Source organism: Rhineura floridana, chromosome 22 (assembly GCF_030035675.1).
Source record: "Rhineura floridana isolate rRhiFlo1 chromosome 22, rRhiFlo1.hap2, whole genome shotgun sequence".
Lineage (NCBI taxonomy): Eukaryota > Metazoa > Chordata > Lepidosauria > Squamata > Rhineuridae > Rhineura > Rhineura floridana.
The window spans coordinates 9746593-9774223 of record NC_084501.1 but is presented as its reverse complement, the minus strand read 5'-3'; the positions used below and the strand labels follow the sequence as shown (position 1 = coordinate 9774223).

At 52.3% G+C, this 27631-nt stretch overlaps 2 protein-coding genes and 1 long non-coding RNA gene across 14 annotated transcripts in view; 1 reads left to right on the top strand and 2 right to left on the bottom strand.

Annotated features, from left to right (window-relative positions):
* Window positions 1–619: 619 nt before the first annotated feature.
* On the bottom strand, window positions 620–12433 carry LOC133375103 (uncharacterized). 2 transcript variants are annotated; one of them, XR_009760073.1, is made up of 3 exons: window positions 12109–12433; window positions 5432–5503; window positions 620–1707 (listed from the first exon to the last, which is right to left on the bottom strand). It is a non-coding gene; the product is annotated as an uncharacterized LOC133375103 (long non-coding RNA). The 2 variants fall into 2 exon arrangements; XR_009760074.1 differs by lacking the exon at window positions 620–1707 and adding an exon at window positions 2046–2224.
* RCOR2 (REST corepressor 2) lies at window positions 11402–21329 on the top strand. Its single transcript, XM_061606619.1, has 12 exons — window positions 11402–11516; window positions 14219–14275; window positions 15015–15095; window positions 16021–16073; window positions 16583–16744; window positions 17551–17675; window positions 18585–18654; window positions 19284–19499; window positions 19677–19754; window positions 19863–19920; window positions 20307–20545; window positions 20635–21329. The coding sequence occupies exons 1-12, from the start codon at window positions 11402–11404 to the stop codon at window positions 20971–20973; spliced, it is 1593 nt and encodes a 530-aa protein (XP_061462603.1). The 3' UTR covers window positions 20974–21329.
* Window positions 21330–22710: 1381 nt separating this feature from the next.
* Window positions 22711–27631, bottom strand: part of MARK2 (microtubule affinity regulating kinase 2) — a 144140-nt gene continuing 139219 nt past the window's right edge. For 7 of the 11 annotated variants that reach the window (XM_061606615.1, XM_061606607.1, XM_061606616.1 and 4 more), the window contains 2 exons: window positions 25331–25375; window positions 22711–25004 (listed from right to left, as the gene is read on the bottom strand). In XM_061606615.1, coding sequence (XP_061462599.1) covers window positions 24647–25004; window positions 25331–25375 — 403 coding nt within the window. In that variant the 3' untranslated portion in view covers window positions 22711–24646. The remainder of the gene's footprint in view (window positions 25005–25330; window positions 25376–27631) is intronic. The other 4 variants (XM_061606617.1, XM_061606613.1, XM_061606614.1 and 1 more) reach the window with 1 other exon arrangement.

The window sequence follows — 27631 nt, the reverse complement described above, 5'->3', positions numbered from 1 at the left end:
CCAGTTGACATTTTCAAGTTGTCTTCAAGGGCAGACCCACATAGAGCACACTGCAATAATCCAGTCTGAAAGTTACCAAAGTCTGGAGTACTGTAGCCAAGTCATCTCTGTCCAAGAAGGGGCAAAGCTAGTGAACCAGCCGGAGATGGGAAAGGTCACTCCTAGCCCGCAAGGCCACCTGAGCCTCCAGTGACAATGTGGGATGCAGGAGTACCCCCAAGCTGCAGACCGGCTCCTTGTAGGGGAATGCAATTCGTCCAGAACAGGCCATCTCCTCACATTTCAGCCATGAGAGCTCTGGACTCATCTCCATTTTTTCAGGATTCAGCCTCAATTTATTGGCCTACATCCAGCCCATCATGCACCGGTCCAACATCTCAACCTCCTCTCCCGATTCAGTTGGAACAGAGAGATAGAGCTGGGTGTCATCTGCATATTGATGACACTTCACTCCAAATCTCCTGACGACAGCTTTCAGTGGCTTCACATAGATGTTAAATAGCAAGATGGAACCCTGAGGAACACCACAGGATAATTCCTATGGTGCCAAAGAATAGCCACCTATAACTACTTGTGGCTCTGGGGGTATGAGCAGAACCACTGAAGCACATGCACCCAAACCACACCTCCTTGAGCCACTCCAAAAGGATACTAGGGTCAACAGTATCAAAAGCTGCTGAGAGATCAAGGAGAATGAGCAGGGTCACACTCCACCCAACTCTCTTCCACTAGATGTCATCAGCCAGGGTGAGCAAGGTAGTTTCTGTGCCATGGCCAAGCCTGAACCAGTCTGAACCAGATCCAAGTCCTCAGTTTCCTCCAAGCATGCTTAAACCTGGACCATCACCAACTTCTTGAGCACCTTGCCAAAAAGGGGATATTTGCTACTGGTGGTTTTAACACTTCTGGGTCCAGGGAGGTCCTTTAAAAGAGGGGACACACCACCATCTCCTTCAAGGGAAATGGTACCTCCCCCTCCTCCAGTGAAGCATTAACCACTCCCTGGAGCCACCCAGTCAACACCCTACGGCTAGCTCTAAGAGGCCAAGATGGGGAAGGGTCAAGGGGACAGGTGGTCGGCCGCACTTCTTCAAGCAGCTTGTCCACATCCTCAGGCTGCCATAATTGAAACTGATCTAGTACAGATGAGAATCATACCTTCATGACTTTTAAAAAATATCTGTTTACAAACCGTGCGTATTCCTGCACTTCTGAATGCGATCAGAGCAAAGTGCTTCGTTTCTGAATAATTGCTTTGTTGGGATTAACAGCCACAGCTTTGCTTCTCAGTCCGGAACTCCAGCCTTTCGGTCCTCCTGGCCTTTGGATTCTCCTGACAAAAGTTTTGAGGATGCTCTCATTCCAGGGTGTTATTTCACACATGGAAGCAGTTTCCCTGTAGCTAGGCTAAAAGGCCTCAACCCTCCAGGCTCTGGTCTCCCCCCATTTATGCTAAACAGCTCTTTGACCCAGCACACAGCCTTCTGCCATTCTACACTCTACCTTCCAGCCCACATCGCCCCCCTCCCTGCCCGTTGCCATTTTCCAAGAATTGACCCTGCTTCAGTCCAGCTGCTTCCCCTCACTCCGCTCTTCCAAACCTGGAACCGCATTTTATGTTTGTAGCCGCAACAGTCCTCCTCTGCCGAGAGCTGCAGGTCTCCTCACACTTCTTACGGCTCTGCCAGTTGTAGCTCTGGTTGTGGACTGTAATACACAGGCGCAGAAAAGTATGGAGCGTGAACAACAGGCTGTTTCCCTCCTCACTGTTTGCAAACTGACGATTGTTGGCGGGTATTCAGAAAGCATTCTGGCCTAACGGATCCAGACCACCGCCAGGCTTCTCGCCCAGCATCTTTCTTTGAACAGCATCCCTGGCTTCCTACAGCCAATTGCTTTCATGTGGCTTTTGTCATTTTTGCTGGGGTGCTGGTGGGGCTCTTTCCATTTGCAGCCTAGACACCCGCACCTATTGCTTTGTGAATGACAAAGCAGCTCAGGAAATGCAGGTACTCCTTCCTTGACTGCTGGTGGGGAGTGGGAGGGGGAGAAAGAGAGAGAGTTTCCTTGCACAGCCAGCTCATGTATCCAGTCTCCAGGGGAAAGGCCAGGGTGATGGCAGGCGGAGGGGAGACTGCATTTCACCACATTGGCTTCTTTCCCATGCTGCTAAAGACAAGCGCCTGTGTCCTTCTTCCGGAGGGAAGGCATCACCACCCTCCTTCTAGTTAAAAAGAGAGAGAGGAGAGAGAGGAGCCAGATCTCAGGCAAGAAGGACTAGTGGTTAATCTAAGAAGAACAGAGGAGAGCCTGGCTGGGAGTCCAGAGTCTGTGAGTTCAAATCCCCGCTCGTGTTTCCTGGGTGTCAAGGGCCAGCTAAATATCACCCCACAGCAAGTGGCTCAGGGGTTACGTGCCCTGCTGCCTGTGCAGCCGTGGGCAAGCTGCATAGTCCCAAGGAGACCAGTTGCCCCCCAGCTGGCAGTTGCGGACAAGGAAGGGGCTGGCTTGTGCAGCTGTGGCAAGCTGAGCAGGCCCTAGCCAGCTGGGGAGGACTAGCCTCAGAGGGAGGCAATGGGAAACCCCCTCTGAATACCGCTTACCATGAACATCCTATTCAGAGGGTAGCCATATGTCCGGATCGCCTTGAAGGCAGTCCATTTCCATTTTTCACCCTAAGCTACCACTTCACCAACAATCTCCAGGCAGCACATTGCTTCTTGCTCCGGGGTTTCCTCATGTTTCTCTCCTGTCTGGTGTGATCTGTGGCAGCCTCCTGCTTTTCCCTTCAGGCCTCTCCAGGTTTGGGGTTCGTGCCAGTCAAATTCTACATCCTCTCTTGGCGAGCCTGAATGGACACGGCCAGAGGGACAGGCAGCTTGGATCATATCTCTCTTCCCGTGCCCCCCCCTTCCTCCTGATGAGTAGAGCATGGGCAAGAGGGTGGCTTGGCACAGCTTGACTGAAGGCGCAGCTGCCACTGCTGAAAGCTTAACCCCTCAAGCACCAGGGCATCTCCATCCTCATCTCCATCCTCATGGCCACCATAAGGAAACAAAAGGGCAGGCACTGGGCTCCTCGCAACAGTGGGGGGGGGCTACAGCTGCCAGGCGCCTGCAGACGGCTCACTGACATCACGCTGCCCTTTGGCTTGAGCGGGCAATCTTTTCTGCCCTGTTATTGCCACAGCTATAGTTGTCTGCGCGCGCACAGAAAGACACACAGAAAGTAAATAGCATAAGCTGCTGTCACAAGCGCTTAGGACCGGCTGGAGACTGAGGTAGCTCCTTCCCCACTAGCACAAACATCCTTCACCCAGATGGGTTTAAGATTTGGAGGAAAAGAGGAAACTTGCTCTTCTCCATCATACCTGCCACCCAACACCAGCAGCTCTGTGTCTTCTCTCTCTCTCCTGGCAGCAGGGCAGGGGGAGGGGGAAAGTGTCTGTCTCTTTAAGACTGTCAGGTTGCAGGGAGCAGATGGCATCTGATTCCAGTCCTTGTTCTTTGTGTGGCTGCACAAAAGAGGGAGCCTGTCTCTTCTGAATTTAACCCCCCCCTTTGTGTTGGGGTGGAGCTGGGTGCGGGGAGAATGCCGCTAGGGGGGAAGCCTGAAGGGAGTAAGGAAGAAGGGGAGGAAGCATACGGGGAGGGGGTGGAGCAGATTTATTGCAAAAGTAAACTTGGATTTGCCAGGCCTTTGTGCGCTGGGGAAGGGGGAAGCCGGGGGGTTCCACTCCTTGTTAATGCAGAGATGCAACCTTAAACCTTCCCGTTTCCATCTTCTGAAGGGTGGGGAGGTGCCAAAGTGGGAAGGTTTGCTTCTGCAGCTGAAAAGCTGGGGACTATCCTGAGGATGGCAGACGGGATCAGCAAAAGGAGACCTAAGTCAACCAGCAAACCCCAGAAGTAGCAGGCAGTAGGGCTTTGTGGGTGGGGGTGTGTCTGTGTATAAAGGACTGCTATGTAAATGATAAATGACACGGTAGCTGTAATGGGTATAACAGAGGTGGATCTCTCTGTCATGGAGGAGTGTTGCGGAGGAGTGTGTGTCGGTATGGTAGATGGTGAGTGTATGTGGGATGGACATCTGAGTAGGCATGCAGAATACCGGATCTAGACAAGTGCACAGAAATCCATATATAGAGTGTGTGCGTGTGCGTGATTTCTGTAAAATATATGGAGTGCTTGGGAAGCAAACAGCTGTAGGCGTTGGACAGAGAGCATATGACCTGGGAAGAGCATAGGTTTCTGGTGGTGGTGTGTGACCCTCTGCATTCAAGGTGGGGATTGACACAGTTTGTGACTGATAAGCAAGGAAGGGTATGACTCTCTGTGTAAGAACGGAGTTTGTGAACCAGCAGCTGTGGGAGAGTGTAGCTTTGCAGAGTGAGGAAGTGTGTGATGGCAGGCAGTGGGAAATGTGATGTTATATGCATAGAGTGATGAGGTGGTGGCAGCATGTGACAATGGAGTGAGTGAGAGAGAGAGAGAGAGGCTCTTTGTGTGCTTAGAGAAGGGAATGCAGGATGTGGAGTGTGACTGGACCTGAGGGACCATGGCTCTGCTTCTGGATGGAAGTGGGAGAGTAGAGTTGTGCGTCTGCGTGCTGGGGGGGGGATGTGTACGTGACCCCAATCAGGCCCTTCTCCCCTCTGCTCCGGGCAGTGCTGCAGGCCAGGCATGGTCCCTGGAGGGCAATCAGACCCTTTAATCTTCAGCAGGACAGAAAACGACTGAGTCTGATCAGAGCTTGCACTCTCCCTTGCATCAGCTACCCCCCCCCAATCCTTATCCTTTTTGATGTCCAGCTTCTCCATGATGAAGCAGGCAGACTTGGCTATTCAGATCCTTGGGCTGTATGTGAGCATGTATGTGTAACACACACACACACACACACATTCTCCCATACATATACTGTTATTCTGACAATGCCACAGGGAAAGCAGCTTGTGTGCTGAGAAGACTAGAGAGTTTGTAGCACTAGCCGGCATCTATTCCAGGCTTCCGACCCTAGCATGCGGGTGCCTCATCCCACAGCCCCAGTGGAGGGAGGGCTGGTGGGAGGGAGGGAGGGAAGGCAGGCAGGCGGGCTCATGAACTCTGGGATCCCTGCTGACAGCAGTAGGCCCGAGTGGCCTCATATGCGGTGAAGGGACCAGGCAGGGCACTCATTGGTATCTTCTAAATTTAGGAGCCTGATTATAGTTTGGGCTTGGAAAGAAGAGAGGAAAATTCCCATCAAATAGAAATTGAGCTTGGGAAGAGGAGGAGGAGAAGATAAAAGCACAGGCTTGCATGAATCTGTATTGTCATGAGAGACACAGAGAGAGTACATGCATGGTGTTAGAAAGACACTTGCCCCCCCATCACACACACACACATTTATCACTGTCACAGTTTCTCTGACTCATGCACACAACACTTCTTACCGCTTGCTCTCTGCTAAAAGTCCACACATCTTTTCCTTGTGCACGCACAGTAGCTCCATATAACAGCTGCTCCTATGTAGATCCCAAAACAGAGAAATGGAAAACAGACGAGGTGATGTGTTTTAATGCAGTAATGTCTATTGGTGTCCAGCCAGAGCATGCAAGCTTTTGAGCTACACAGAGCCCTTCTGTGAAGCAGAAACTCACAGACCAGAGTAAAAAAGTTCATATGTAATTCAAAAGCCCCGATGCAATCTTTCTAATCCTACTTGTATATTCTGTGTGTCTAAATGCACACAGACTCATAGGATCTCTCCTCACTTGGAGTTGCTGGCTTCAGACAAACAAGGCAGCCATGCCAGATTAACTCCTGGAACAGAAACAGTTTTGCTTTTCCCCTAGGAACAATTTGCCATTCACTGTGTGATAATTCATCCCACTTCAAATCAAAGGCTAGACACTTGGGTATCTGCCTCTCTGACTGTTGTGGTGGCAGGACAGGGCCCCATTTTCCACTTCACACCAGTCCCGTTCTTATGCATGTATTGTGGCAGGGGAGGAATCTCCAGCAAGCCCCGGCTGGGAGGGGAACGGTGGCCTGATTGCAATGATGGCAGATCTCAGAACCCCACCAATAGAGCTATCTTGAGAAAGGAGGTGGCGTCTCTCATATTTAGACCAACATGGAAGCTGAACGCCAAAGCAGGGCATTGAGGCAGCAGGGCTGTGCTGCTGCAGAGATACAAGCCACCCCACCAGTCCTGTAAGCGGAGATTGTGGTCCTCCGGCCTTAACCGTGCTGGCTTCCGCTCCACATCTTGTGTCCTGACCCCACTGCAAACAAGAGTGGGTGGCAGGAACGTCGAGCTGTAGCTGTCTCTCTCTGCCGCCTGAAACGCACAGGGGCTGGCATTAGCTCTATCCATTGTTTAAGCATATCCATGAAGGCACACAGTTATTGCAGGCCTCTGGGGCGCCCAGATAAGTGTTCTCCAGCAAATATTGGGGCCGTACCCTGACCCATTCAATTCACCCTGGGGCTGTGATATAAGCACGGGGGGGGGGAGCTAAAAAACCACTTTTTGGCTGGTACACTAGGCAGCTTGGCAACTCTCTCCTTCCTGGGACGATCGCCTGGGCTCTTGCTCTCCACCCCACCCCCAGCATGTCACTCAAATAAAGCCAAAGGAGTAGGAGAGGCAGAAGTCCAGCCAGGAGTCAGCAGATCTGTGGTGTGTGGGAAGCAGGCAGAGTGGCCCTTTGGTTTTGTGCGTGCAGCTGCAGAGCGGCTCTTCATCCTCCATTGCCACGCAGCCTGACACCCAGATCCTGGGAGTCCTTGCCTCTCTCCCTGCAAAGGGTGTAGTAGGAACATTAGCCAGAAGGAAAAGCTGCTCTGTACCTTATTGTTTCTTCTTAAACCCCCCCCACACACACACACACCGCATAGCCTCCCTCCTGCAGCCATTTTTACAGGCCTGTTGCTATGGGTGTGTGTGTATGAGCGCGACACGGAGAGAGGCAAAGGAGCAGGTGTCTGTTTAGACAATGCAGTTGCTTTGTCGTGCTCCAGGGGGAGGGCAGGATGGGGGTGGGGAGGGAAAAGAAAAAATGTTCCCGCAGGCTTTACCCTGTGCAACTGCTAGCAGAGGTAGACTGGTCTGCGTGCAGGTGGTGCCCCCATTTCAGTGACTTTCACATAGGCTGATGCAGTTTTGTAGGGGGGTTTAGTGTGTGTGTGTGTGTGTATGTGTGTGTCAGAGAGAGAGAGAGACTATTGAATGAATGAATGGCAAGAGGATGTGGCTCAAGAGAAATCACTACATGTGAAGTTAGAGAGAGGCAGAGAACTTCCCTGCTGTCTCTGTTATGCTGTGAGCTGGGTGTAGCTGGTAGCTTTTGAAATGTCAGGGTGGAGGCAGAGTGAGAGAAGAGAATCCTGCATTTGGTGTGTGTTTGGGGTTGAGGGGGAAAGGCTTGGTGAGCGTTTGCTGGGAATGTTTATTCTCCCATTTCAGTTTCTCCCTTGATCCATTTACCTTACACCCAGGCCTGCTCTGTGCTTTCATGCCTTTTGTGACAGCATGTCATTCCAGTTAGAGAATTGTGCTAGACTGGTCCTCACTACAGGAAGCAAACTCCCTTCCACAACGGCATGTACCCAAAGGATTTAGAGCTCCTCTGTCTAAAATGCTGTGTCCCAGGCCTAAATACGACGACTTTTCCTCACGGAGGCAGATCCAAACTGCCAGGAAGGCTGGAGGGGCTTGTGGTGTTTTCCTTGCCATTTTGCAAGCGGTATCTGTTTCACCATATGTATTACAGTGCTTTAGCTGTGTGTACCAACAATTCCAGCCCAGCCACATACGTTGTAAACACACTCGCACTTACGCACACCAGGGATGAAAGAGAGACAATCTCTGCTTACAGTCAAAGAACTGTAAGGGGAGAGTGTTCTTGCACTCCCGTCCTGCTTGCGTGCTTCCCCCAGGCACCTGGTTGGCCACTGTGAGAACAGGATGCTGGACTAGATGGGCCCCTGGCCTGATCCAGCAGGCTCTTCTTATGTTCTTATGTTCTTAACCATGTAGAACCACTTGGTGGAGTTGGGATTCTCACTCTCTGATCTCCAGTTGGGAACAGGAACAATATGACCTAGTGAGTGTTGAGATTTTCCCCCCTGCAGAAAGCAGAAGTGGTGTGCTTCTGCATCCTCTCCCCAACAGACCCCCCCCAATCCTCCTCCTTTGTGCAGGGAAAAGAGAAGCCTGTAATGCTTCCTGGGTGATGGACTGCACCTCCATAGACCATGATAAATCAGGCACACAAACTGCTCCCCATTCCCCCAAGCACATGGCTGTCCCCTTTTCTTCAGTCCTTTTAACATACGAATTCAAGCGACAGTCCAACCCAGGACACAAATCCAGAGTAATTGCCCTCCTTCGCAGAAGCGCCCGAGATAGCAAAACCTGACCCCTGCATTCCATTCCAGCTAATTGACCAGGAAACAAACAAGACTCCAGCGAGACAGGGTGGATGGCCTCAGCTCCCAGAGTCCTCCCTCCTTTCCTGCCAGCTCAACCTCTCCCCCCACTGCACTCATCACCACCTCCACCATGCAGGGCTGGAAGGCAGCCTAAGACCTGCGCGCCTTTGACACATCAAAGAGCTTCCTACAAAGAGCCTGTGAACAAACAGAATCCCCTACGAAAATTCCCCCCTCTGCTTTTAAGCAGCAGGGCTGGGGAGGAAGCCATTGTTCCCCCTCTGCCCTCTCCCTCCAGCAGAGAATGCCTCTGTGACGTTGACAGTGCTGTGCCTCTTTGCACCCAGGGGCACTTTTGTCACCTTGCCTCTCTCCGCCACCCACCGCAGCTGTCCTCACCCAGCCATTGTTTTATGGCCCTGCTTAAAACCCATCCTCTGCCAGAGCCATGTGGTTTCAAATCTCCCCGAGATTTTTTAGCCTCCTGAATCATCAGCAGTCTGGCTGCCTTGGAGGCTGATAGTCTACCCACCGTGAATCCTACTGCAAGTAAAATGACAGGAAATAAGAGAGGCCGATATTTACGAAAGAGCGCAAGAGAGAATGCTTAAAAGAGTCAAGAAGGGAAAGCAGGCTTGAATGGCAGGGGGGCATGGCCAAGTGAATTTTGTACAGAAATCACCCAGAGTTCTACGCGGGCTGACATGGACTGTGGGAAAGAAACAGAACGTTAGAGGACTGGCGAAGCCAGCTAGCGTAGACAGAGAAGGGTTTTGTAGAGGAAATCATGGCGGAGCGTATTGGGTTAGCAGCTGGTAACTGGGCGGATAAAGCCAAGAGTCCTGCAGACACCATGTAGAGGAGCAGCAGAGGGAGATACAGCTGGGTCTTAAAAGTTAGTCGGTCCCTCTGTTTAAGGATCTCTTTCATACCACACACAATTGTTCCTCAGGAATTTGACTGTGATTAGACACACACACACACACCCTTGTGGCCTGGCTGCCATTTTATCCTCCATGTGTGGGACCACTGTAGAGAAAATGTAGTCAGAAGCAGCCTGACCATGAGGAAAGGCTAGCTGGCTGCCTTAGGCCGCTGATGTTGGTGGGGCAGAGAGGCACATTGTCTCATCTGATCTGATTAACGGGGCTCACAACCCCTGGACATTTTCCTGCACAAGCCCCGTTAACAGGAGCTGCACCGGACCGTTTTAGCGTGAGGCTTACATCCGTTTCGATAAAGCTTGCAGGGCAACTTCCTTCCCAATTGATTGTGCCCAGAGAGCCTTCGGCCTTAGGGCGGTATATGAATTAAACTAAATAAATAAATAAATAAATTGTGCAGGGCGAGTGGGTTCATTTGGGTTTTCTGCCTCTGGCAACAGAGTGCCTTGGTTCCCTTCTGCACCCACAGCTCAGATTTAGACTCTCTTTTGAAAAACATCACAGCGGAGATAGCTATGGTGAGGGAATCGGTCAATCCATGATGGGGGGTGGGTTGACTTATTTCTCTCACTTTGGAACGGTTTCCCCATCATCAGTATGGGGATGCTCTGTACGGCAGGCGTAAAATAACAGCTAGCCGAGATTTTGAGACTTTTAGAGGACTTTACAAACTGAAATATATATGCTACTGTTACGCTGCTACCAAACAGTGTCTTTCTCCTGGATAAGGAGAAAGTGAGAGAAGCAAGATGAGAGCAGAAGCAACGGAGGGGGAAGAGCGAGACCTTCCCACGTGTCTCCTGCTGGGAATTGAATATCAGCCTCTCTCGGTGGCACCTTCTCTTCATTCGCTACAAGGGGAACAGACTTCCTCCATCCTTCACCCCTTGGAAGAAATGAGAATTCTTTTTTTCCTTGCCTTTTTTTTTTTTTAAGGCACAGCAACTTGGGCTTCCAGAGGAGGACTGCTGTGCCCCCTCCCTTCCCCTGACCTTTTCCTCCCCACTCAGCACATCTGGCCTCCACCCTCCCCTTTCTGCATGCCTCTTGCCCCTGCGTGCCTCCTCTGGCCAGATGTGCAAGCAGGCGGAAGAGTCTGAGGGGAGGTGCTAAGGCAGGGAGCTGGAACTACTTTCTCACAGCAGCAGGAGCAGCAGCAGCAGCAAGAGCAGCCACAGACTCATTGTGTGAGAGGGAGGGAGAGAGACGGCGGCAGCAGGAGACGGCAGCGCCTGCAAATAATCCTCCTAATGCAACTTTTCCTTTAAGTGCCTCACACACACCGCACCGAGCGAGGCTGCCCTCTTGTACCTCCTCCTCTTTCCTGGGGAGAAAAACTGGGACTCTGGGGAGGAACCCCCCTTTTTGCACAAGTTACTGCATCCCTGGAGAAGAAAAGAGAAGGAATGTTTTTTTTTTTTAAGGTGGGGGGAACCTTAGGTAGTCTTTCAGGGGTCAAAGGACTTCTCCCCCTTTTATGTTCCCTTAGCTTTTTTTTTTAAGGTGATTATTCCCCCCTCCCCCTTTTTCTCTTTTCAGAGCGGAGACATCTGGGATCTTGTCTGGAAAAGCAGCTTATTTTAGAAGTTACCTTTTTTGGGTTACTGTTTTTTCCCTCCCATCCGCTTCCAGGTGCTTAGCTCCCCCCTCCATCAGCGCATCTCCTACATAACTTCAGCCATAAGAGTTTCCCTTCATGGTTCATACCCATTATAAGGAAGTTTACAGTAACTTTGGAATGAGAGACAACATTTCAGAGCGGGAAAAGGAAAACCTGAACTCATCTTCTGCCTCTTTGCACAGAATTTACATTTAACTCCTACCTTCAATACCATGGATTTTTTTTTTACAAGGGGCATTAATTTCCTCCATTTAATGTTTTAAAGTTGGAAGTTGGGGTGAGGGGGAAGAAAAAGAGTGTGACTACATTTTTTTATTAAAAAAATAACACATAAGTATTTTAGTTTCCTCAAAGAGGTGCAAAGAGTGGAAGGGGAAAATATATCCTCTCTCACCCGGTGGTCTGCTGGGACTTGGAAGATGCCTTCCGTAATGGAAAAATCAGGGATCCTGTCCAGAAGCCGGTCCAAGTCAGCCACCAATGGCAACCACCAGAACTCGGAAGATGACAGCAGTGAAGAGGAACACTCCCACGGTAAGCCAAGCTGAGCCTACAATGCTGTGCTCACACGAGGAGTTATGAAAAGTGGCTGTTTCTCAAGACTTCATTGTGCTGAAGGGGGTGGGAGGATTTGAACCAATGAATGCAGCGACTGAAGGTCTAAGATGCCCCAGTTAAAAAGCGGGTTGTAAGGCCACAATACTGCCTTTTGGGGAATAAAGAGTGTGGCATCAGGGACCCTTTTGGAGCTAGACTTGAGGTCGCTGGCCTCATGACACCAATGGCCCCCCCACTTGCCTCTTTCCTATAGAGGGAAAAGGCCTTTATTAGGCTCACCTTGCCCTCTGCTGGCAGCAAAGTGAGCGTGGGTGAGGGAGAAGGGGAGCTGGTAAGACAAATGCCCCCAGGGTGGTGGTGGTGCCAGAGACAAATCTGGTTCTATGAGGGTGGTAGGGTTGGGGTCGGGGGTGGGCCCAGCTGATGGCAAATATATCTAAGAAAATGTATATTTTGGGGGTACATAGAATGACAACATGTAAGAAGCTCCCAACTGGGGGAAAATGTGGCTTGTAAAGGAACAGAGATGGTACAGGGGGAAGAGTGTGTGAAAGGAAGCGAGGCTTACCATGATGGAAGGAAGGCGGGGATGACCTCCTTTGGTGATGTGGCCCAAAGGCTCAAGAGATTCATCAGGTGAGCAGGCGCAGGTCTGGCTCAAGGTGTTCCAAAAGACTGTGCTCCTGACGAGGTGGTGTTAGTTAAACGCCTCTTCCCAAATGTCAGCCCAAGCTTATGTCACACTGCTTGGGATCCTGGGGTCATGCCGTGAGACAGTTGCCAGGTCACCGTGGCTAGGAGAGGCGCTTCGCTCCCTCGATCCTTTCCAGTTCCATCGCGCTTTAGCAGTCGCCCTCCCATCTTACAGCTGACATTTGATCCCTTTTCGCCTGTGTGGCCAAACCCGGAAGCATGGTGAAGGAGGGACCGCTCTGCAACCGTCTCTTTCCTTTCTTTCCACCTACACCCATTGGCCAGGTTAACAAAAGAGCATGCACAGGACTGGAATTAGGAAGTTGGTTTGGGTTTGAGCCCAGAGCTTTATTGTCCCCAGAGCCCTCCCCTATCATCTCCTCCCCCCCCCGCCCAAACGTGTTATGGTTTCCTGTACACCTCTGGCTTTGTTAGGCTTTCCTTCCCCTTTCCCTTTAGACATATGAGAAGCCACCTCTCTCTCCATTTTTTGTGGGGATGTGGTGGTGATAGTGGAAGGATCCCCCCCCCCCACACTTCCACTGGCGCACCTGCAGCTGAGCATTTGCTTGGGCTGGATGGGAGGGACCTTCTCTTCATCTGACAAAAGAGGTACACAAGTCAATCACTCTACCCAGAGCTCATCACCCAAAGTGCGCCTCAGTGTGTCCAAAGTGCATATCCTAATAACATAAACCAAGACCCATCATCCATCAGAGCAGGTTTTGCTTTAGCTCTTGGGCTGTTACACAGGCCTGCTAGTTTCGGCAGTGCTCCCTCTCCCCACCCCCAATAAAGGATCCTGCTCTGGGGAGTGGGGGGGGGACTGGTCCCAAGGTAGTGCCATCTGTCTTTGCCGAGTGCTTTCCACCCACTCTGCCGGCACCCTCCCAACACCACCCTGATTGCCTCTGCCACACACACTTGGTCTCCTGGGGGAGGGGGATAGAAAGCACCCCCTAGACAGAGCAAGAGAACGGCACCAGTCCCTAGGTCTAGGCTGCTAGACCCACAGCCACGTGAGAATTCCCTCACTGCCCCAAAAAACCGTTCCTGTAGGGCGCCGTGTGGCTGCTTCCTATAATGGATTTGGAGCTCTTGCAGCAGACATGCGGCCCCCAGCCCAGCATATGTTCCTTGGCCCTTGCTGCCAGAAAGCGAACGCTTGGAAGCTCCTTGGCATGACGTTGGCTAAACGTTTCCAGATCTTGCCTGCCGTTCAGCAGCTGCTGGGTAGCTTGGGATTTTAAAAATTATTATTTTGAAGAACAGGAGCTGAGCGAGGGGGGGGGGAGGGGAGAGAAAACTGGGCTGTCCAAACTTATTGTGAAAATGGTGCCTTTGCGACCTGGGAAGGTTTCTCAGCGGTAGCCTTGCTCTTCCCGTTTCCCTGCAGGGCTCCCGAGGGGCCTTGTTTCTCAAGGGCCAAGAGGCTTCTGCTTAAGGGTGGTATGCACTGGCTTTTTGGTACCCAGAGCCCCCCGATTCAGCTCCGAGAGGCTGCTGCAGCTGGGTCAGGGTAGCTATTTATACTGGTGCCCCCTTGCCAAATTGCCACCACCTTTGTGGATGAAGCAGGACAGTGCTAGAGTCGACACACAGCCATAGGCATGCCACTGCAATCTCTGAAGTGGAGCCAAAACCACTGGAAATGCCCAGCTTGGAGGAGAAGAGTGCTCCTACCGACACACCCCCACCCACCAAAACCTGTAATGGCCCCTTCATATAGAAATGTCCTCCACATGCTGGACTGTTGCACTTTGGGTAGGGAAGCGTCTCAGTCTGTCCCCTGCATTCCCACAGCCCTTAGGGAATTTCTCTGGGCATTCAAGGGACAGGAAGTCCCAGCCACAAGCGATCTGTGCCTGTTCTAAGGGGTGATCCAACTCATCTTCTCTCTTTAGGGGCTTCATCTCTCTGAGCCAGCCTTTGCCCTTCCTAGCAGCAGCAGGTCCTTGAAGCTTGTCTTTCTTCTTCCCTTACAGACAGCATGATCCGTGTGGGAGCGGATTACCAAGCTGTGATTCCAGAGTGCAAACCAGGTAAAGGGATTTGTGTGTTTGTGTGTGTAGGCATATATAAGTAGTGCAGAACAGGAGGGGGTTAAACAATACAGCAATGATGAACCCAGTTTCTCCTGAGTAAAGGCGCCCACTTGACAGGCCCGGTGGATCTTGACTGTGCCCATTAGGAGCCTTCCCAAGGGGAACCTGACTGCTTGCCCCTAAGGTGCCCAGGGGAATGTGTCTCACCATCCGCTCTGTACCAGATGGTCCTTCTGACCATCTCCACTCCTAGCAGCAGCCCGAAGCTCTAATGGAGTCACACTCCCTTCCAATGCCGTCTTTGGCACCTCCTGCCACCACCATTCCCACCACCCTGGCAACAGACAGCTGCCCGTCTCTGGCTTGGGGCTTCCACTTGTCTCTGACCTCCTCTCCACATGCCGCCCAAGAGCAAAGGGAGGAGGTGTGCTGAAGTGGTAGATGATGTGCACTACAGGTGAGGACGGCAGGCGTGGGCAGACTGGAGGTGGGGGATGCCATCACCCATCAAAAACGCGACAAGAGGGAAGCCTGAAAGCAGACAGAGCCGGATTAGCTGGGGTTGCTGGCCGGGATCCCAGGGAGTTGGGAGGGTTTGGGCTTGTGGGGGGTACGGAGCCATCCGCTGCTTGCTTTCAGCACTGCTGCACTCCTCTCACCTTCTTGGTAACAAACCCAGGAGGGAGATCCTGCCAGGAGTGCTTACCCTTCTTTTCCCTCCCTCTTTGTAACCCAGAGAGCCCAGCTCGCTACAGCAACAAGGAGCTGAAAGGGATGCTAGTTTGGTCTCCAAACCATTGCGTCTCCGATGCCAAACGTGAGTCGCTCCTCCCCCTTTACTGTGGAATGGCTGGGTCAGATCAATGGCTGCTGGGTCTCTGCCCTCTTGTGGAGCTCCAACAGTCTGTCCCTCCCTGGCCCAGATTCTGAACCAGTTCCAGAAGCAACCAAGGACCAGCCTCGCTCAAAGAGGGGTGGGGAAACGCCTTCCCTCTTCAGCTGGTAACAGAGCCTCTGATTGACAGCTCCCCCTTCCTCCCCCCTCCCGGGACTCCTAGAAGCAATTACTGAGCGGCTGGTGCACTGCCTCCGGCTCCTGGGTTATTAATCTGGCTGGTGCAGGCAACCGGGGGGGGGGGAGACAGTGCTGCTCCCTGTACTGAAGCAGAGAGGCCCAAAGTTGGGGTTTGGCGCACCTAGGGAGGGCAGTTGCTTTTGAGGAGGGCAGCAGAAGACCCAAGTCTGGCAGACTGCCACCCTAATACCCTTGTCATTAAGATGGTGGTGGTGGATATAGCGTTTAGTACATCATGCATGTAATATCCTTTAAAGCTAGTTTCCACCTTTGTGTGGGATGCCCCGCTCCCTCTCCTTCACAACGGCCCTGCAGTCAAATTATCTTGCACAATTCCCTCCGAACATGGCCCCACGGTGTGTGCTGGACCCCTGCAGCCACATGCCTACCCTCATCTTCCTCTGGAGGGCACGTCAGCTTCAGAGCACTTGGATTCTCTCCCCTCTTTGCTAGCAGGAAAGGCTTTCCACTAGGAGACCCACAAGTGGTTGTGGGTGTCCCAGAAGAGGAGCAGGTCACTCCTATCCCTGCTTGGCAGGTAGGCCGGCCACCAGCAGCCTCCAACCACCCATCCACTGAGGGGAAGAGATGTCAGAGGATGAAGTGTCTACATTTGCTCTCTGGTTGCCTCCCTCCAGCGCTGATGCTTCCCTCTTTCTCCCTCTAGTGGACAAATATATCGCCATGGCTAAGGAGAAGCACGGCTACAACATAGAGCAGGTACAAACAAAAATGAGATCCCTTGTTTATGACCCTACTCAACATTTCCAAAACCCTACAAATTCTGCAAGAGCAGAGCAAATTACACAGAATAAAGACAGCATTATTTGATCTGATTAACCAAATTTGATTTATTGGATGCTAACTCCATTTAGCATCGACTTGAGAGCCAGTAAGAGATTACTGAAGATAATGCTACCCAGTCTAGCAAAGTCACGTGGTAACACAGCACCAGGCTGGAGTTTGGCAGATACGTTTAAGGGGGTCATTCCCCCGTCCCTGAGCTGAAAAACTCACCTTTTCCTAGGCAAAGGTAATCCTTCCTAGCCCATCTCTCTCTGACAATTTGCCATTGCTGTCTTCACCTTTAAGGTCACATTTGCAAGTGCTAGAAACGTCCTTTTAAGTATCGCCAGACTTTCAGGAGCCACATTTTCAGTGCTGTTGAGGCCACATTCCACCATTGCTGGGGCAGTCATTCCTGCGACCCCCATCTCTCTTTCCCACAGGCTCTGGGGATGTTGCTGTGGCACAAGCACGATGTGGAGAAGTCCCTGGCCGACTTGGCCAATTTCACGCCATTCCCCGATGAGTGGACAGTGGAGGACAAAGTCTTGTTTGAGCAAGCTTTCAGCTTCCATGGCAAGAGTTTTGCTCGAATCCAGCAGATGGTAAGCACCCCCCTCTCCCTGGGGTAGTGGTGGGGCATCTGGGACCCAAAGAATGATCATTTTTGCATTGCTGACTGCTCACACCTTCAAGTACTCCAGCACAGGGCTGGCGTCAGTTTGCTCTGGTCAGGCCCCTGCCCCACTGCCACCTCCTGGGGCTTCCTGACTCTGCTGCTCTTTCTTCTTCCTCTCACTACCTGTTCTCTGAGCCAGCAAGTCATGGTTGAAGTGAGGGTGGAAAGCAGCTTCCACTCAGCTCACCTTCTCAGCAGTGATGCAATTGGCCGAAAAGGAGAGGGCAGGTGGGGATGACAGCAAGATGGCAGTGGGCCCATGGAGGGAAGTGGGAATTGTTGAGGACACCTTGCCTAAGATCCCCCACCCTCCAAAACCTGCAACCAGCTATGTGACTATATTGAAACTGTCACGTAGATATTGTGACAGTTTACAAGAGTCTGTGTTAAATTCTGCGCTTTGAAAAGTTCTGGGCTGGGTGCACCATGATTTTCCGCTGTTCTGTATAAAAGTCCCCCTTTTCCCTCTGTATGGGGAGCCAGCCTGTGTAAATACGGGGGCTGATGGTGGTGTTTGGACCGGACCCTCCATTTCCTTATTCCCATTCCAGAACCTCCAATCACACACCAAATGCAAATGACCTAGAGCCATGGCCCTCTTCCAAAATACTACATACTAGTATCACTCCATTGCCTAGTGATATACCTAGTAGAACCACCTTGTGCCACACAGTAGGGCAACTTCTGGCTCTCCTCTTCCACCCTCTATTCCTCCTGTCCCTCATTCCTTAGCTTCCTGATAAGCTGATCCCCAGCCTGGTGAAGTATTATTACTCCTGGAAGAAAACCCGGAGCAGGACCAGCGTGATGGACCGGCAGGCCCGCAAGTTGCTTAGCAAGAAGGAAAAGGATGACAGGTCAGAGATGGGGCATGCCTGCATGTGGACTAGTTGGGCTTAGTAGGCCCATGAAAGACAGGGGTTTTAATGCTTATTGTATTTGTATGTTTATTTTGTATGTCGCCCAGAGCGGCTGGATAGCCAGCCAGATGGGCGACTAAGAAATTCAATCAATCAATCAATCAACCAATCAATCAATAGCAGGGGTAGCTGCGTGGTCCTGTGGCTGGGCTTGTCATGGAGCCAGTGCTTTTGCCTTTAACCTCAAGGCAATTTCATCAATGGGGGAACCCCACCAATTAATGCAACCAGTCATTGGCCCCTTTACTGAAGCAGGGAGTCCTCTAAACTGGTTAGGCCAGACAGCCACATATAATGTTGAGATTTGCCCAGAGCCAAACGCAGGGTAGCAAGGACAAGCCCAAGCAAAGTGTTGATGGCTTGGAAGTCGACCACCTTGCATGCAAAACCTGGGAGGACGCAGCCCGGACTTGCCAAACTCAGGGGCCCCTGCAAACCCCACTCTGGATCTGACCACCTCTACATTGTAGTAAACTTGTGGCTTTTTTTACAAGCACCCCACAAGAGCCCAACTTTCTCTCCTGCAATGGACGTTTTCTGCTGCTTGGTGAAGAGTAGGGGCGGAAGCAGAAGCGGCCAGAAGCTCAGAGAGATTACACAGACTGGGGGGTGAACAGCAGTGAACAGCAACAGTGAACAGCAACAGTCCTAGCAGGAATCACTGCATCCGAGAGGGGCTCAAAGCAAAGCAATGATGGGCATAGCCCACTGGCACAAGAGCACTCACTGAGGGATGAGTGTGCAAAAATAGCTTTTTGGAGAAACCAGGAAAAAAAAATGGCAGGAAAGGCAAGTCTCCTAGTGCAAGCAGAATAACTTCTAATGGCTGCTGCATTTCCCCTACAGTAATGATGAACTGGAGGAAGGACGGCAAGCTAGTGAGGGTGAATTTGATGCAATGGATCCCAAGAAGGAGGTAAGGGTGCATGGCCCACTGCTAAGTCCAAACCAAGGGTAGCTAAGCCAGGACCAACATGGTTCCAGTAACTTCACTGAGTAGAACTGGAAGACGCGAAGGCTCTGAAGTAACACACAGAATCAGCGCTAGTCCCACCTTGCTGTTGGAAGTCTGATATGTGGTACCTCACAGATTTCACCATCCTGGCAAAGCTCAGCTTACATTTAAAAAAATCAGTAACGCTTCTAGTCTTTACCTTGCAATGGTAAAGTGTTTTTTTTTTTTTTTAAAGTTCAGGTAGCAGAAAGCCCCGATGTATCAGGATGGAGACGTCACGTGCAAGAGGCGTGTAACTCCCGAGATGAGCTATTAAGTGAATGACAGCTGTATGTCAAAGGGAACTGGGTGGGAGAGGATTGACGCCAACATCAGGGTAACGGTTACCCCTGCCAAGACTATGATTGCAATCCAGCTCTTCAGGGAAACAGCGTAAAAGAGGGATGTTAGGAAGGGTACCACAAGAGCGGGAGACACACACTAGGGCAGGAAGAACCATGGTACATTTGAGAGGGACCCCTGGACGGACTCCTGTTCAGTTCTCTCTCTCACTCACATGCTCACTCCCTCTCGCTGTCTCATATCTCCAGCCTAGTTACCAGAAGCCACTGAGCAACAAGCCCGGGCCTGTGAAAAAGGAGGTGCAACTGTCACAGTATCGGCACCACCCGCTCCGTGCTCGCCGGCGTCCTCCCAAGGGCATGTACCTGAGCCAGGAGGACATTACTGGCCTGTCTGCCAGCCCAGACATGGCTGCTCTCACACTGCGGCACTTGGACTCCCAGCTGGTTTCCCTCAAGCGCCAGGTAGCAAATCCAAAGGTCGTGCCTGATCTCAACTTGCCGGTGCTGCTTCCCTCCCAAGCAGTGAACCTTGCATCGGGAAAGCCTGTGTTCATCTCCCAAAGAATTTGGGCTCCCCAGGCAGTGGGGGGTGGGAGGGAACGGTTGCCTCCTGACCTTCCAAGCCTCTGTCCATACTAGGTACAGAGCATCAAGCAGATCAACAGCAGCATGAAGCAGGCGCTAGAAGGAGGAATCGACAAACGGCGGCCACCTGAGGTGAGTGCGTGTGCAGGCAAACTGCCTTCTTTCTATAAGGGTGGTTTCCAGGCGCCTTTTTGGAGGGAGACATGCAAGGCTCAAAACACGCTCTTTTCTCTCTCGCAGACAAACATCAAGTTCAATTCACGCTGGACAACAGATGAACAGCTGCTGGCTGTGCAGGGTGAGCCTTCAAGATCCAGCAGGTGGGAGCCCACGCAGCGAAGAGGTGACAGGCGGCCTCCTCTTGGCAGTGCAGGGCTGAACTTCACCTTGGAGGCGCTTGTGTGGTTGGTTAACTAGGAGAGGGGTTACTCCCCTCAGCTGCATCAGCTGCCTTTTGGATTTGAGGGCCAGAGTGCAGTTTAGGATTACCCTAAAGATGCTGCTGACGTGGCAAGCCTATGACAAATTTCCCCACAGAATGCGGATTGGGGGCATGCAAGCACCCCAGTAGTTTGTTCCAAATGTTCCAGCTGTGTGGGGTGGTCATGCCACTGGGAGTCATTTTCAGTGGCTTTTGGCGACACTGCTGGGCAGTGCAAAATTCACCTCTCTCTTCCTGCTCAGCCATCCGAAAATACGGCAAAGACTTCCAGGCCATCGCAGAGGTGATTGGCAACAAGACGGTGGCCCAGGTGAAGACTTTCTTCGTCAGCTACCGGCGCCGTTTCAACCTGGAGGAGGTGCTGCAGGAATGGGAGGCTGAGCAGGAGGGCGTGGGCCCAGCTGCCCCCCAAGGCAGCTCCCCTTCCCAGGACCAAAAGAGCTCAAGTGCTTCGTTAGCGAGCAGCGAGGAAGAAGATGAGGTGAGGAGAGGACCTTCCCCCCCCGTACCAGCACCGCACAGAGCTCTTGAGCTTCTCCAGCACTGAAAGCACTTTCTCTGCCCTTGCAGGTACAGATCACTGCCGTATCCCATTCATTGCAGCAGCAGCAACCGCCGCCGCTCCCCCCTCCACCGCCCCTGCCAGCCTCCCCGCGCCCCCCGCCAGCTGCCCTCTCACAGCCACCCCCCTTGCTGAGACCCACGCTTCCAACAGGACCCACACTGCACCGCCAACCCCCTCCGCTGCAGCAAGGCCGCTTCCTCCAGCCCAGACTGTCGCTCAACCAGCCGCCACCCCCGCTCATCCGGCCAGCCGCCTCGCGAGCGCCACCCCGGGGAGGCCAGCATCCCCCTTCGCTCCTTGGCGGGGTAGGAGAGCCACCTCCCCCCTCCTCCAGCTCCCTCTGAGGAGGGGTGTCAGCCTTCGTTTTAGCCATCTGGGAGCCTCGCTCCACAACAGTCACAGCTGGGGTTGGCACAACCCTCCTCCCCCGCGGCACAGAGAGGTGTATCTGCTGCGGTGGTGATGAAAAGAAGGAGCACGACAGAAGAGGGGGTTTCATGTGCCCACTTGTCATCTGACCCAGCTCAGGTAGTATCCAGAAAGCTGGCACTGAATCCCAATCCCCATGTACATTGGGGTGGGGTGGTTTTTTTTCTTTTCTTTTGGGGGAGGGAAGGGGGAAAAAAGAAGGGAAGTGATAGGACTAGTAGCTTGGGTTAGGGTTGGATTATGTTTACACTTTTGCAGGATCGGTTGCGTCAGTGCCTGTGTGAATGGGCGAGGGGGGCATGTCAGGTGGTAGCGGGGTGGGAGGGAAAGAAGCGGGACTAAGGGAGGGATTTACACCTGCTCCAACTGGAAAGGCAGAGTGCTCCCGAGCAAGGAAGCTCGTCTCTTCTCTCTCTCGTGGTAGCAGCAATTTTTCCTCCTCTCCAGAAAGAGCAGGAGCCTGCAAGTCCTACCGCAGGGAGACTTGGAAGGGGGTGGGGAGGGAACGAGTGGGAGCCTCGATTTGCTCCATCCTTGTCTGTCGTCTGCCTTGGCACACGCCTGAGCAGGGGCCCCTGGCAGCAGAGATTTAATTGTGGCGGCAGCACCAGCCAGGCTCCCTCAAGGGTAGGATGGGATACTTCTCTGTGTGCTTATTCCCCTCCAAGGGCCCCACCCCATTGCTGGGAGTCTGGGCAGGGTTTCTTGTCATTGGTGTTGTTGATGGAGCATTTTCAATAAAGGTATTTTGTTACAACCGGCTGGTCTTTCCACCCTGTGCCTAGCTGAGGCGGCGACAGAGAACGTGGGAACTGTGTGGCGTTCAGAATCGCTGGATCAAGGCAGAAGATAAATTTTGTGCTCTAGAGAAAAGCTGTCATGTCTCAAGATGCATGTCAAAGATAAGGCCTCCCCCCTCTGAAAAACAGATCCAGAGCTGATGCTTTTTCTTCTTTGGCTTTTAATACAAAATGGGGAAAGGGAAGAATCAGGCAAGCTCCTTCCTCACAAGCAAGGGGAAGGAGGTCTCTCCTCCCCACCCCAGCCTCCTCCCAGGTACCTTCTGCCCAGAAACACCAACTGCAACTTTGCCTAGTATGAATCCTGCCTGCTGGAACAGGATGAACACAAAAGCTTTTTACCACCAGCCTTTTATTTTTTTGGTTTACACAGGGCAGAAGGAATTGCCTCTGTGGTCCTAATTCCCTGACGTAAAAGCTGCCAACTCCCACCTTCTAGCAATTAATGGTGCTATAAAGGGGACAGAGGGAACCTCTTACGGAGCGCTGCATCTCCCCATATGCAAACACAATTCAGGAGATAGCACCTTAAGATGCAGATGATGCACTGCCTCTCTTAACCAGTTCCTTCGCCAACGTTTGCAAGGGCACGGCACACAGCAAAAAGGAACCGGGCAAATGGGAAGTGGAATTAACGTCCCGCATTCAAGGGGAACTGGCCAGGCTTTCGGAACTGCTGCACCTAGGCCTCGCTTTAGATCCCCACGGAGCCACCCACACCCTGCTCTTTGGGGAGGGTAAAGTATGTACTCCCTTCAACCAAGGTTTGCAGCATCTCGGGGAGTGCCAGCACATCTCCAGGTAAAGTGCTGGGGGCAGTGGTGGAAACAAAGGAAGCCAAGGCCAGGCAGGTACTTTCTGGAAAGTTTTAATCTAGAACCTGTAAAACTACATCAAACGGCAGCGTCCCTAGAGGGGGGAGGGGAATGAACAAAAAAGGGACATGATTTCTCTTTTAAAAAAGGCATTTTGTGATCAGAATTAAAACAAAAAAGAAATTAACCACTCACAAAACCGAGGTATCAGTACAGTTATATACAAACCAGGTGTGTGTGTGTGTGTGTGTGTGATGGTGGGGTAGGAGGAGCTCAGCATGGGCTATGGGGTGGGGAGCCCAATCACCCCAAAGGGGATTGAAAATACATTCTCAAGTGGCGATACGACAGTGGAAGAGACCCACTTGAGGGGAGGCGAGGGGTGGGGGGGGAGAGGAACAAGAGAGAGAAATGCAGCAGCCAGGGTCCTGTGTTTCCTTGTGCTTTGGAAAGAGGAGGGAAACGGCTGGCCTTTCAAATGAGGAAGAGTTTTGAAGAGGGAGGGAAGGGCAGGTTATGCTATCCTGCTTTTGCAGATAAACATTAGCAGGACCTGTCTTATGCATGCTTCAATAATGGAAGATTTGGGGCAAAAAACTGCCCTCCCTCCCCCCCGCCGCCCTCTCCCAGCAACGGCCCTCAAGCAACTTTTCCCCACAGGCAGATGGTGGTGCTAGTTTTATAACTGCCAAAGGCGCTCTTGGGGAAACAAGCCAGGTGGGAGTGAGGTGGGTGGCCAAGGTCCAGCGTGTGTATTTTTCAGAGTATCCGAAAGCCAGGAAGAAACATGCTGGAAATCATCCCAGCCTGGAAATGCTGGCAAAGTGGGGGCGGGAGAGGGGGAAGAGAGCCTTTGGGGTTGGAACCGATTAACAGAGCACTGACAAGGCCGAAGGAGCAACTGTTCTAACCATGACCCTGCGTAAGCCTGGAAAACTGGCTCAGGCTGAACAAAGCAAGGCTGAGCTCCCAGAACCTCTTGCTGTTTTAATCCCATCAGGCTGCATGTTGCTCCCAGAGCATGCAAGGAAGAGAAGGGGAGGGGAGGTGAAGAAACGGACCAATGTGGCTCAAGACCCCCTCCCCATCCTTGGCTGCCTCCCAGCTCAGGAGCACAATGTGCATGGTTAGAACCCCCCCCCCCTTTTTCAGGTGGCCTCAGGGACCATGGGGTTGAAGGGCCCTTGCAAAAGGAGTCCCGCTTCTCCCCTCCGCCATCCGAGTGAAGGCACTGGAACAGAATGGCTTCCAACAGCCTTGACCAAAACAGGAGAGGAGAAACAGCCTTGAAGTGGGCAAGGGCAGAGGGAGCCTCCTAGCCCACCACTGGCCCATCTAGGGAAAGTCAGAAGGGGAACCCTTGCCACTGCAGTAATGCCCAGAGGGAAGGTTCTCCCAGGGGACAAGCGCAGGCCCAACAGTCCAAACCACCACCAAAACCACAAGGAGCGAGAGAGGAAGGTGTGCACAAAAGGCATTCTGGGAGGTAAAAGGCAATGTGGGGGCAGGCGAGCTCTGGCAGCGGAGGGGGGGATTCCACTCTTTTTCTCTCTTTGCTTTTTGCTGTGTTTCGTAAAAATTTAAAACCCTGTCTCATGTGCAACGAAAACAAAAAAGGAAAGGAAAAGGGAAGTACCATGGTCGCCACGGAGACCAAAAGGGATGCCCCCCAACACAGTCACTATAGAGACCAACAGCCCTTGGTAGGCTCCCACTACTGTTGCCACGGAGACCGGCTGGGTGGCTGCCAGGCACTACCCCACACACTCCGTCTCCATGGCGATCCAGCAGCCAGGGGAGGAGGGAGGGGGGATGCCCCCAAACATCAACTGCCGCCCCTTTCCCCTGCCCCCCCAATCTCCTTTGTCCTGCACCAGGGTATCAAAAAATAAACCCTTCCAGAGTTAAAATTGCAGCTTTTACTCCTAACCCCCACCCCATGCGCGTGCAGGCAGGCCCCCCAACGGAGCCTGTTAAAGCTTCAGTTCATTGGCGATTTTTGAGGCAATGTTCTTGAAGGCCATGGAGGTGCCCGATATCCGCTTGAAGCGGACACCGTTCAGCGAGAGGCGGGGAAGCTTGCACACCTCCATCTCCCACTGCACAAAGGCCTCGTGGCCTGGCGCGCCGTGCATGCACAGGAGCATGTACTTCTCCTGCAACTCGCACTGGCAGTTGTTAGCGTCCAGCACTTTCCGGATCTCCTTCATCATCTCGTTGGGCTCCATGGAGCTGGTTGTCTTCATGCTCCAGGTGAAGCGCAGCGAGCGCGGTTTGGCCTCCCGGTTGTCGTCACGCTCTTTGTCGCCGCTGCCGCCCACCATATGAGGCCTGAGACAGGAGGCAGAAGGGGGGAAAAAGGGGCAGTGAGAGGAGGAGGAAGACTCCCGCCCCTTCCCTGCTGCGGTTGGGACCAGAGGCTTACCAAGCCCAATCAGCAACCGAGAGCCAGAGGCGGGAGAGGAGAGAGAGAGAGAAAGAGAGACATACAGAGAAGCTTAGTAGTAGTTCAGGAGCGACAGGAAAGAGAGAAGGCACATGGATGAGACGGAGAGCAGGTGCCAGGGAGCGGCCTGGCCCTGCTGGAGAAACAGACAGAGTGGAGGAAAGCCTTCCCCAAAGGCTGGGGAGCCTCCGTGGCACTGGCTGCATCTCACCTGAGCGTCTCCACACGGTAATTGTTTTCGGGCTCATGCAGGTTCCTCAAAAAACAGAGCAGGAGACAAGATATCAGGCATCCTCAAGTTAGCAGCTCCTAGACCTGCTCTCCTTTTCTCCCAATGGGGACAGGACCACGTGCATCTCCAGCAGGGGGCAACTCCAGACACTGAAGGGGCTGGCTATGGCAGCAGCAGGGCTGGTGCCAAGTCGACAAGCCCCCGGCATGCAACACTCTGCTTGGCATGCTGGGAAAGGCAGGTTTGTCACCACGGCGGTGGGAAGAGGGAGGCTGTTCGGCCATTTGGCCATGGATGCAGGATGCACAAAGGCACCTCTCCCCCAGCCCCTCACCACAAGCAGAAGCCACATCCAAGCAATGGGAGAGAGGAGGAGATGGAGCTCAAGTAGTGGGTGAAGAGGCTGAGTTGTGAACCAAGCTGCTACCGGTTCAAATCACACCTCAGCCATGAAATCGCAAGGTGGCCTTAAATAAAAGGACCCACTATTTCTCTCAGCCCCCATCTGAACAACAACACCACTGGCCTACCTTGCAGGGCTGTTGCAAGGACTACTGAGATAATGGTGATAGATAATTGGATTCCTGCATTGAGCAGGGGGTTGGACTTGATGGCCTTATAGGCCCCTTCCAACTCTACCAAGCATTACCACTCAAACAGCTGCTTTCTGCCGAGTCAGACCATTGACCCATCTAGCTCAGTATAGTAGCTGGCAGGAGTTCTCCAGAGTTTGAGGCAGGGACTCTTTCCCAGTCCAACTTGAGATGCCTGGCATTGAAGCTGGGAACTTCTGCATGCAAAACATATTACTATGACAAAGCAAGGTGGCTCAGAAAGGATTTCCCACAACTCAGGTCTGTTCTGGGGGTGCTCCTGGATCCATCTTTGTCACTAGAGGTGATCTCAGTGGCTAGGAGTGCCTTTTACTAGCTTCAGCCATTTCTGGACCAGGATAGCCTGACCACTGTTGTCCACACACTGGTAACCTCCAGGCTGGATTACTGTAATGAGCTCTATGTGGGGCTGCCCTTGAGGTTGGTCCAGAAGCTGCTGCTGGTGCAAAATGTGGCAGGAAGACTGATCACCGGGGCAGGGTATCGCCAGCATGTCACCCCGCTGCTGAAAGGATTGCACTGGCTGCCCATTTGCTACCGGGCCAAGTTCAAGGTGCTGGTTTCGGTGTACAAACCCCTATAAAGCTTGGGACCAGGATACCTGAAAGACCGTCTTACCCTTATATACCCAGTCGATCACTGTGCTCTGCAGGTGAGGGCCTCCTGCAGACACCATCTTATCAGAAGGTCCGTTCCACACAACACAGGAAGCGGGCCTTTTGTGTTGCTGCACCCACCCTTTAGAACCCCCTCCCCTTAAATATTAGACAGGCGCCGTCTCTGTTATCTTTTCGGCGCCTACTGAAGGCCTTCCTCTTTCAAGAAGCCTTTTAAATAGAGAGCCTATCCCAGTCTGCGTCTGTGCTGGAACTGCTTTTTAATATGTTTTTAATACTTTTTTAAACGATGTTTTGTTTTAATGTATTTTAAAGTCTGTTTTTTAAAGATGTTTTAGAGCGTTTTCGGTGTTTTTGTCTGATCCAGCAGGGCGCTCTTATCATAAGAACAGCCTGGCTGCTGGATCAGGCTAGTGGTCCATTTAGTCCAACATCCTGTTCTCACTGTGGCCACCCGGATGTGCCTACGGGAAGCCTACTAGAATCTGGAGTGCCACTCCCATCCGCCAGTCAGCCCTCGTGATTTGCAACAGGCAGGGATTCATACCCACTCAGATCAGAGAGGGAGGGAGGCAACCAAGGAACAGCAGGCTCTTCCTCCTCACAAGTGTGCTGCCCCCTCTGCTCTTGGGAATCCATCTCCACCTCACCATCACCAGGCAGGATGCAGCCAATCAAACACCTGAAAACCCTCATGTCCCCACACGCCTCTTACGATCCATGGGATCAGAGAACTGGGAGGTGTGTGTGAAAGAGAGGGTCATTTCTAGGACAACCCTCCTGTCACCCAAGACACCTCTCTTCTTCTCCTCTCTCCCCCCCCCATCCCTCAGTCATCACACCACAATTCGCCTTACAGCAAGTAGCTCAACATTACTCAGGTTAAGGCACTTGCTATTCATGAAGGGGGAGGGAGAAGCTCCTCCCCCAAAAGCACTTCTAGCCAATTTGACCCAAGAGGGCAAACTCTTTCCTGACCCCAACAGAGAGAACTCAGTTAGATGCTGAACATAATCTTTTCATTATTATTATTCTGAAAAGTAGAATGA

What these genes read in the sequence shown, in the direction of transcription:
- RCOR2 (XM_061606619.1), top strand. Translation starts at nt 11,402, where the DNA reads ATGCCTTCCGTAATGGAAAAATCAGGGATCCTGTCCAGAAGCCGGTCC. An exon ending in TTGCTCGAATCCAGCAGATG is followed by an intron (nt 16,745 to 17,550) that starts GTAAGCACCCCC and finishes CTCATTCCTTAG; the next exon opens with CTTCCTGATAAGCTGATCCC. An exon ending in AAGAAGGAAAAGGATGACAG is followed by an intron (nt 17,676 to 18,584) that starts GTCAGAGATGGG and finishes TTTCCCCTACAG; the next exon opens with TAATGATGAACTGGAGGAAG.